Source organism: Azolla caroliniana, unplaced genomic scaffold, assembly GCF_043228905.1.
Source record: "Azolla caroliniana isolate FFs.n. ecotype wild unplaced genomic scaffold, voAzoCaro1.0.p SCAF_6, whole genome shotgun sequence".
Lineage (NCBI taxonomy): Eukaryota > Viridiplantae > Streptophyta > Polypodiopsida > Salviniales > Salviniaceae > Azolla > Azolla caroliniana.
This window is the reverse complement of record NW_028230441.1, coordinates 2,998,736-3,009,625: the sequence shown is the minus strand read 5'-3', so window position 1 is coordinate 3,009,625 and position 10,890 is coordinate 2,998,736. Positions and strand designations below refer to the sequence as shown.

The 10,890-nt window shown below is 36.1% G+C and overlaps 2 protein-coding genes across 2 annotated transcripts; both read right to left on the bottom strand.

Moving 5' to 3' along the window:
• Window positions 1-464: 464 nt before the first annotated feature.
• On the bottom strand, window positions 465-3,359 carry BLOS1 (GCN5L1 family protein). Its single transcript, XM_087320663.1, has 4 exons — window positions 3,251-3,359; window positions 2,772-2,855; window positions 1,321-1,526; window positions 465-663 (listed from the first exon to the last, which is right to left on the bottom strand). The coding sequence occupies exons 2-4, from the start codon at window positions 2,848-2,850 to the stop codon at window positions 553-555; spliced, it is 396 nt and encodes a 131-aa protein (XP_087176789.1). The 5' UTR covers window positions 2,851-2,855; window positions 3,251-3,359; the 3' UTR covers window positions 465-552.
• A 1,599-nt stretch (window positions 3,360-4,958) lies between these two features.
• LOC147862589 (laccase-4-like) lies at window positions 4,959-10,649 on the bottom strand. Its single transcript, XM_087320881.1, has 6 exons — window positions 10,431-10,649; window positions 9,725-9,876; window positions 7,105-7,352; window positions 6,895-7,023; window positions 5,436-6,377; window positions 4,959-5,184 (listed from the first exon to the last, which is right to left on the bottom strand). The coding sequence occupies exons 1-6, from the start codon at window positions 10,542-10,544 to the stop codon at window positions 5,054-5,056; spliced, it is 1,716 nt and encodes a 571-aa protein (XP_087177007.1). The 5' UTR covers window positions 10,545-10,649; the 3' UTR covers window positions 4,959-5,053.
• Window positions 10,650-10,890: the final 241 nt, after the last annotated feature.

The following is a 10,890-nucleotide window of genomic DNA, read 5'->3' as shown; positions in this document are numbered from 1 at the left end:
CTCCTTAATTCCTTTTTTAATATAAGCCTGTAAAATATCCTCCTTGTAAGTTGTGGAATAATATCAGTAAGAACACCAAGAACTGTAGACTGTAATACGCATACAATCAAGAAGGGCAAGATCAGATGTTATGTTAATGAATTGGTTACATTGTGGATACTCTAAATACAAATTTCAAATTATCAATAATGTTGATGACTATAAATACGTTATGAAATTTCAATATCCTCTGCTAGCACAGGTTGATGTCCCATGCCTTTGTTCTGCCATAACATTGGAAGAGTTCACTTCATTTTTTTCTGCCATCATCTTCTCCTATTGCCCTTCTTTTGTAGTCTCAGCTGAAATAATATATAGTGCCTTCACAAACCACATATCTTCAACATTGACAATGATTATGAAATGGAACTCTTGAATTAAATATGGCATGCCAAGGGCACACAATCACCGATTTGGTCAACAGATTGTAAATAAAATAATATGTTAAAGGTGAATGTATACGATAAAGTGATCAGGTTCTAAACTCTCTTTAATGTAAAATATTTGTAGCCTTTAAATAAATGATGATCGCCCAGTAATAAGAGAAACATGGCGTACAGCATTTGCAATGTTCTCACAGTCATACTCCATAACTTTGATCCAATTCTCAAAATCCCCTATTTCCTGAAGAAAAAATGAGCAATGTTATTTCTCACTCTAGATGTTCTCACAATCATATCCCGTAAGTCAACTCTAATATTTCTCCCTCAGTGCAGCCAAAGGAGAAATATTTTTCTCCCAGTTAGGAGTTTAATATAAATATTAGAGTTCACTAACTCTCTATAGCTTTCAAGTGTGAGGTTCAGTCAGGACTTCATTACAAAATCTATCTTCATTTCCCAAGAAAGTGCTTGCATCTCTACTTGTTATTTGTGTGACACATCATATATACTACATACTTTAATGGAATGCCATCTCTGATCCTCCATTTCTACATTTATCCATCCACTAATTTTGACAGTTTAAAATTATTTCAGGTTCTTTTTATGCGAGTTGATATGATGAATATGATGTAGGATTCCAACTCACTGTATTGAATATGATGTATCCATCACACAAGCAATGAGTCTTTTGAATATGAAGTAGAGATGGAAAAGGAAAAGAAGATGAATTAAAATTTTCCCTCTGAAGGCATGCACAATAAAGTTATAGAGCAAGAAGTATAAATGATACACTCTCTTTAATGAGACCTTACATGGAGAAAAACAACCACATCCATACACACACACATACACAGATATATGCTTCATAATGAGATAAATCTTGTTGGGTTTAACTTGCCTTCAAGGCCATGTCAAAGGCATTGACCATTGTAAGCCATTGGTTGGTTTGTTTAACAAACCGTTGAACAGTCACAGTTAGAGCCTGGGCTTCAAGTGCTATTCTCTTCTCTGTTTGAAATGACTTCTGAACATCCCCATTTAAAGCATCCACCATTAGTCCCGAGACAAGGTTCGCTGCTGATAGTGCCTCTTTCTTTGCCTTAACTATTTTTTCAATCAACAAATTCTTCAATCAATATATTCCCAGTCATTCAGTTAAAGATGATGCATTTTGAAACATGAAAATTCAAACTATTTTTTTATTTTGACTTCAGCATCCATTCTAAATTTTTCACCCGAATTCGTTTTTATATCACCTAGAGAGCTAGCCCAATAATAGGGTTGGATACAAGTTTTTCCACGCTTTTGTTTTATAGTAATAGGACAGTCCCATGACCTGATAAACAAAAGTTTGCAATGCCATTTTTCCATAGCGATGGTCAACAGCACCTCATTGGATGCAACAAAAACAACAGGCAAAAAGATAGCTGAATACATGTTGAATAAATAAGTTGTAATGCCATCATCCTCCACAACAGAAGATTGAATTCGTGAAACATCATTCCATGCTACAAAGATACCATTTGTTTTAATTACCATGGTGTTCAATGGAGAATACTTTTATATCCTTTTTATGTAATTGTGGCTAACAATACTTCTTCAGAAGCAAGAACTCAATATACTATGATCAAACAATCGATGGTCATACTTGAATAAAGAATTTGCTATATCATTTCCTACAACAAGAATTTGCTATATCATCCATGCAAAATTACAAGCATCACATGTGTATTTATCCAAGTGTTCAAGTACCCTACCTTATCATAGTATGACATAATGCATATAATGTATATGTATGACATATGTATATGCACAGAATGAAAAACATATGTAATGTGCATACATAATCAAAGGAAGTAAAATTCAGCTAATATGAATTTCTAGGGAAGTCTAGTCAGAAATAACCATGAATTTTCCTTTATGTCGTCAAAAGTCCACGGTCAGCCCACAAAAGTGCAGCTGTAATAGCTATTTAATCTAAAATATTGTCAATGCATCCCCTTTTTTCTCAATTATATGTGCTACTTGAACAAATATAAGGTCAATTCATCACCTTGTTCTCTCTTTCCAGGGGTTGACCAAGGGTATTGAGGGAAATTAATGACAACCAAGAGGCATTCAGGAAATGATGGAAAACACTGGAGCATTTCATATTGTGTTTCTTAATTTCATGCAAACAAATAAACATACTGTGTTCTTGCTTCCTGGAATTAGACCACGCTCATCATGGAAAATAACAACAACTGATGGGGTATCCAGAGAAATAATAGAAAACTGATTGAGAGGGTCAGGGTATTTCAGAGTAAAAATCATCTCATTTATATACAAAAACAAGAAAAAAAAACATACCAGAACGTTCTTTCAGATGCATGGTGCGACGGGAATGCTCCTGCATCATGGTAGTGAGAGATGATTCTAACCCGACCATATCACCTGGCATACGAGATGCGAGAAGTGAAATACCTCTTACATATACATACAGATTTATGCTGTTCCTAATTAAACATTAGGGTTTCCAGGAAAGAAAATATATACATACAGATTTTCTCTGTTCCTAAACTAAAACATTAGGGTTGCAAGTATATATATATATATATATATATATACAGATTTACTCTGTTCCTAAACTAAAACATTAGGGTTGCAAGCATATATATATATATATATATATATATATATACAGATTTGCTCTGTTCCTAAATTAAACATTAAAGTTTTCCAGCATGAACTTCCTTCTGCAATTCCATTGCACTTTAACTTTTTATATAAGTCACTTTAATTTTTTCTTGGTTAGAAAAAGAAAAAAAAAATTACAACAAAATTCTTACCTGAACAGAGAGTGAAGAATTTGCAGTTTGTTTCCTTCTGTTTCTTCTTCCTCTTCTTCTTCTTCTTCTTCTTCTTTTTCAAGTGTCCTGGAAGGTGATGTTCACACACACAAACTATAGTCAAGTGCTGCTTGGAGAAGGCGAGGCACTTGAACTAACCCCCGGTAAAGAGTAGATGCCGCGGGTCAAGGACCCAAGTCCACACTTCTCAACCCACATAATGCCAATAGTTTCCTACCTACCTTTTGCTAGCATGCTCATATCATAATATATGGAAAGCTATCATTTACGAGATAACAATGGCCAATGCCTAAAGAGCTTATCATTTGAAAGGCACCCTTTAGGGTTTGTAACCAAGGCTAGAGCTCTAATGTAAAACAGGGCATTGAAGAGCCGCTTTTCCCAATTTTTTGACATTAATTAATGGAGATATTGTGAAATGAGCATAGAGAGGATCAAAACTAGTTTGTCTTGCTCCTTCCCTCCTACTTAATTTGGGTGGGTTTGGTTACCAACTAATGCATGCATACATGCATGAAGTCCTGCGCTCACTAAAAAGGTGGCACAAAGGTGCACCACAATATACATGCCTTTTACTTAATAAGCAAACATATTTCTTAATCGTTGTAGTGATTAAGTGTGTGTTAAATTTAGTTTAACTTCAAAAGACTTAGAGATGTCCACAATTGCATGGAGTGGAGAGATCAACGATTTTATATGTTGACGTAGAATGTGGTCTTTGTCATTGGAGAGTGATGCCCCCTAATCCCTCGATTAACGCATTGTGAGGAAGGTGACATAGAACGTGGTCTTTGTCATTGGAGAGTGATGCCCCCTAATCCCTCGATTAACCCATTGTGAGGAAGGTGACATAGAACGTGGTCTTTGTCATTGGAGAGTGATGCCCCCTAATCCCTCAATTAACCCACTAGGAGGAAGGTGACCCCTTGTGATTCAGTAGTGACCGTTGGAAGTGCAACATTCCAATGTGTAAGTTGGGTTGGCCCCTAGATGGAAACTCAAATATTTGAACTTCAAATAAAAATGTGAGTCATGAATGCTCTATTACATATAATACTTTAAAATCATAATCATTCATCGTACAACCTTTAGATATTGCCAAATGGTTTCTTTGACTCGGCTATTTGTCTACCTAAATATGAATTCATTACCAACGCTTTAGAGACGTGTGAGAAACTTGCCTAGAAAGTTTGTAGAGTTTAGTATACCTCTAGGAATGTGCACATTAACTTAATACATTGGAACCCATATGTTGATGCTTATCACTATTATGGTCTATAACAAATATTATTTTCGATTCAATTGGTATGCTCTCTATCATTTCAATCTTATTTATATATATTTGTATGTATATGTGGTTAATTCACACTTAAAATTTTCACATTTTATTAGACAAATTTGAAGTAGATAGGTTTTATAACCAAATAAACATCACCTAATGGGCATTTTGTCCTCTCAAAAGGGTTGAAAGTGTTTGTCTCATCCAAAATCTTGTGCATCATTAATTCACATTGTGGTAGCCCATATTGCAAACCATTGTGGTATCATTCATGTTTCCTTTCTACTTCTTGATCAAAATTTCATGAACACCAATCGTATGCGTCAAATACTTGCGAAATGTAATTTTGTTGTTTTGAATGAATTATACAAAACAATACAATTCAAATATTTACTTATTCATTCATTCATAAGATTCTCAACCGTTGATCTTACAACAACTTGTCCATGGAATTACGATCCAATTACATGTGAATCATGATGAGTTATAGGATATCAACAAAACTAGCAATGCGGAAGATCGGCAGGTGGAGGGCCTAGAATTTGGCCAGGTTGATTCCCATTCTTGGTGATGAATGCCATGCCCATGCCAAGTGATATATGGATTTCAATGTGGCAATGGAGAAACCAAACACCTACATACAACACACATCAAAAGAATACAATATAAGCACACTACATTAAGCAAGGCAAGAGGACAAGGGATACTTAACTCTTTTATGGCAAACTTGTAACTCTTACTAGTTAACTTGACAAATGTTCATGTGAATTAGGATTTTCATTAGTTCAAGATCTTTAGAGAGGAATGATTCCATCAAAATATGTGTGATTTGAAGGTTGGGATGAGGGTAATTTAGGGAGCGCAATTAAAATTTAGAGAGCTTACCAGGGTTATTAGCTTGGAAACGAATGGCGACCCAACCGCCAAAAGGAACTGCGACGGTATTGACGGAGGGGGGGTCGACGAGGTTAAACTTGGCGGGATCAGTCAAATTGTTGTAGGTTCCAACACCATATCCCACGACGAAGAAGTTTTGACCATGAAGGTGCATGGGGTGGCTCTCGAAGAAGAGTGTTCCAGTGTCTTGTAGGACGAGCTGGACATTGGCTCCATACTCGAGGACCTTAACCTTGGTGGCCATTTTCGCAAAGTTCGTGAAATTGGAGGTATAGTTGTATTGCACCTCCGGGACATCAGGGAAATCGGTTTCATACACACCCGATATGTTGTTGTAAAAGGCTTGTAGGATAGAGGACGAGGTGGGATGCACGAACCCGTAGTTGCTAATGGCCGCGCCCATCCGAATCCCCGTGGTCAACTGGACGCAATCAGTACAGTTCTGGAGCGCATACCCGACCGTGAAGAGAAGGTCCTCGTCGACCGTCTTTGGGACAACATACGCCCCTGGCAAGCTCCTAAGCCTCTCCCCAAATTCATTCTCAAATGTCGAGTTTGTGTACGCGGGGAATGATGGCAACGGCACCGCGCTCGTGTTCACACTCGTGTTCACCGCACCTGAGTTCTTGTAGTATAGGACCGCTGTGGCCGGAGTCAATGTCGTGAGCCGTATCCTTGCTTGGGGTTGGTAGATGCTTGCAGCCACAGCGTAGCTCCCGGGCTTCTTGTTGGCTGTTATGAGCACGTTGAAGGTTTGTCCAGAGGAAATGAGCAATACGTCGGTCTCAAAAGGTTGGAGATACTCTGCGTCGTGCTCGACAACTGTGAGGGTGTGGTTGGCGATTGCAAAGTAGTATTGGGCATTGAGGGCTGCATTGATGATCCGAAGGAGATACGTACGACCCCTCTGGACGTGGAAGACGGGAGTACCTGCCCGAAAGATGTCCATGGAACTTAGTCATTACAAAAGTCTACCAAACATTGGTTGTTGTAGATCATGTGGTAACAAGGGGATGGGGGGTGGTTCAAGTTTAAATAATATTCATGTCTATTTTTGTGTCCCACAATTGGGTATGCGATATTGCCAGAGTTCAACAATCATAGACTTTAAAGTTGTCGTTGTTTTGCACGTCACCTACATATTGGAGTTTTCCACAATGGGTGGTGCACTCTTTTCTAATAACAAATCCTCATAAAAAGGAATTTGTTCTTAGTTTTATTTCAAGAGATAAATTTATGTACATTCCCTTCCACAAGAAGACTATTTGGATAATATAGCATATCATTTTGTATGTCGTCATTCTTTTGCATTGCATATTGATAAACTTTCGCATTTCTAGATCCGTAAGTTATTCATCAAGCAAAAAACGCATGCATCAATATGTCTACATTTGATTGTGCTACATAAAATTGTATAAATTATCTTTTACACACTTCTCCAACTCACCTTCCAATGAGCAATTGTACAATGGGCCTGGTTGCCCATTTATTGTATATGCATCTGATGCGTTGTAACGTCCTCCTGCTGCTATTGCCCGTTTTATCACCTCCTCGGTATCTATGTTCCACCAATCCCCTATGAAAATATTTCAAGTTAATTTGTTAGAAATTATTCACTAACATGTATGAGTGAGTATTACTACAAGTCCATACACACCTAGGATGATGATTTTCTCCTCAGCATTAGGAGGTACATAGGGAGAGAAGTTGGGTTTCTTTGGATGAATGATGAATGCGCCATGCAATGTCGACCTTAGCCAACTAATGTGTGCATGCCAAAACAAAGTCCCCCTTTGTTCCACAACTCTAAATTTATATGTGAATGTGGTGCCTGTCTGGATTGGGCATTGCGTTACATAAGCTGGTCCATCTGCCCATGCTGATAAGATTTGTTTGACACCGTGCCTTCAATAAGAAATAGACATCATGTTATTCTTTGGTTTATTTAGTTGTCAAAGAGCAACAAAACCCATGATTTAGTAGGTACAACCTACAAAGCATTCTAAGACTATATTCAAATACAACGAATCTCTAACATAGCAATTTATTTTTTCTACTTTTAATGCATGTGATGCTAAATGGCATTAAATTCTGTGAGAAAATGTAAATGATTTCATATATTATGCTCAAGTTTAAGATGTGATACATTTAGAAAACGATTTTGGATGTAAGGGACTTTAAAGTTGAAACTTGAGAGATTCTATGCTCCTAGAAGGAAACCATAAATGGTTAAAATAATAAATGATTCCCTCTATTATTCACAAATTCGAAAGTTCATATAAACCAACAAGGATAACAAGGTGTAGAGGGCATTTTAGAACTATCGATGACAAAAAATTCATTGATAATATCATCTTCATGTGATGACATTCATGTCTTAAAACATATTATAGAGTTTACCTTGCAAGTTGCTATGAGATACCCACCCTTGTAAAACAGACAACAAAGATTTGTCGCATCATATAATTACATGCACCACTTTTATGGAGAAAAAGACGGAGACTAAATAAAATAATAAGGACGTAATTTACCACAATGAAGAGGGTGGAATCAATCAAATATGGAAGATATAAAACATTTAACAAGCCTTAGTAATATGTAAGCGACACAAGAAGGAGTAAAATTTAGAAGCTAATGAATAACAACATAAACATCTTGCTAGTGTTTTTTGTTATATTCTAGTATAACTTGATAGTGGGTAGAGTTGGGCTTCCTTCTCATCAACACGTGCCATATTATATTAATCGAGACATGAATCCAAGTTCACAACATTACGTGTGCATTGTAATTTCCTATTTTAAGCTTACGAAGTAACATGGCAAATAAGTTAGGTACAAAAAGAATTAGGGAAAAAAAAGAGAGGCACTTTTCAATAATGTTGTCTAAAGATAAACATGGGCACCGTTGACAAATAAAAAAGTCTTTAACAAAGCGAATGTGATGCCAAGGTCAACAAAGAAGGAAAGAAATAGCGATGTGATTACCACCCTATTTTATGCATGTTCGAGTAAGGATTACGTGGTCAACTTCATCTTTCCTATGAGCAATTATTTCTCCATTCATTTAGGATATGGACTAGCACCTCCCAATAAACAAAGCTTGAAAGAAGGTTACATCAACCTTCCAATTGAAATTAATCTTGGATTTTGACATTAGTATCAAACTATGAATGCATAAACTACCTACCTATGTGATGTCAAATGATGTAGAGAGGCTTGAAAGGCAATCTATAGAGATAACAAACTAATGCATGTATTCTACAAAAAAAACAAAAGAAAAAGAAAAAACAAAATGAAAGTTTTCAAGAAAACATTGATGTGAAACATGCACATGGGTGACATTATCATTTTTATTATTAGGGACAAGTCCGATGATCTTTAAAAAAAAAGAGAGACAATAAAGCAATATCTAGGTTTAAGGAAAAGATAAGTTGCAAAGACTTCTCGATAAAAACTGTCAAAAAGGGAAGTAACATTTGACATGATAGACTGAAGCATTAATGTGTGTGAGCTTTGGCATGCATAGGGTAATATTGTTTTTTGATCAAACTTGTACTTATCACCACAAGGGACATCAAAATCTTTAACTAAAGTTACTACCTTTTGGCACTATAAATGATGTGCACCGACTCATGATGTATTGTGTTGTCACATTCTATAACATCATCCCATTGAAATGGACTCTTTAAATTTATCTTTTCAGCCCCATGTTAGCTCATGTTTGAAGAGCTTTATGTTATGAACTCTTTCATCAAAAGGGAAATTTTTACATTGATATTTTCGAGCCATGTTACATCGCCTTTTAACGACATAATGTGTAAAAAAATTAAATGCTAGTACTTGCACATTTGAGTCTTTTAATAAAACATGCAGGTGCATTCTCTCTAAATATTTGTACTTAATTTCTAGTGGTATCTTATACGACAAAGGATTTCAAGAGCATCTAACCAATAGGCACTCTTTTAATCTATGAGTTTTTCCTTTGTAAGATACAACATATGCCTTGTAAGACTAGAAAAAATGTTTGAGAAGCTAAAAAATCTTAGTTCAAAAGTAGTGACTCTTAATTGGCCAACAAACTCAACAATACTGATTCAAGCTAGAGTCTGTTTTTTGGACTTTATTAACAACTAATGAGTTAAAATAATGGTGATTTTTTATTATTGAGAAACATACTCCAAACAATAATTATCTTTTAGAATTCAACATGATTATAGGTTAACATTAAAATTATGACGAGGAAGGAAAAAAGAGAGCAATTGTTAATAAATGAAATACCAATGGATGGTGATGTTGTCGGAAACGAGGTTGGTGACCTTGATGCTAACTTGGTCTCCTTCGGTTAAATGAACGGTTGGTCCGGGAAACAACCCATTAACTGTGACAGCTGACTTCGTCCGGCAAAGGCGTGTGACATTAGCATATTGGATCTGCATCAACAAGAGAAAACCATCTCAAAACCAAAGCTTTAAAAGGGAAAACAACACCTTGTTGATGTGAATGGAGTGTGGGTCATGTTTATGTGGTATGTGTAATCTTTATTTAGTTTAACTTCAAATATCAAATATAGGCAAGTAAAAAAGCCTAAATCTTTTTCAAATCATAATGGAAGAAATGATTTGAAAAACCTAGAAGATATGTGTTGTCTCACAAATATATGGAACCCTCAACATGTTATTGAAGGTGAACTAAGTTGCATTTTAATTCATGATGAAATTGATAAATACAAACACATTATATTGGGCATGGTAGTTAGGGAAACAAGAGACATGTACATAAATTGATCAAATTGGGAAAAGACTCAATAACCGAATGGTTTTAAATGTTAAGTTGCATTGGGTTGGGTTGGGTTTAATATCAATCTAAAACAACAAATGGTTCACAAGGACATAATTAGCATTCACAACAAGCATGATTAACTCGACCTCTTCCACCAATATTTGGAAAACAACTTATAATAATAAGAACTGAATTTCTTGGTTACCTTCCAATCAAGTTTGATGTCTCGAGTAGAATGAGCAGGCCGTACAAAGACGAAAGAGAAGAGCAAGAGGATGGAGAATATGTTAAAGAGGCTATAATCAATGTGGGCATTCATGGTCACGATTATTGGTGTTACTTATGGTATGAATGAAGTGTCAATCTTAAGCAAAACACAACAAGAAGATGATGATGATTATGATGATGAAGAAGTGTGAGAAGAAGAAGAAGAAGGGTGAGTGTCTGTCTCTCTAATGTAGTATGTTAATTATGATGATGAAGAAGACGGTAGTATGTTTTTATAATGAAGAAGAGGAAGGATGAGTGTTTCTGTGATTTTCTCCATGCTCTTTTATAATGAATATAGAGCCAACTGTTCAAATGTTTTGTTATTGGGCTGACTAGTCTTCTTGCCACTTAAAGGGTGGGGGGGGGGGGGGGGCGTTGACATATGAAAAAACCAA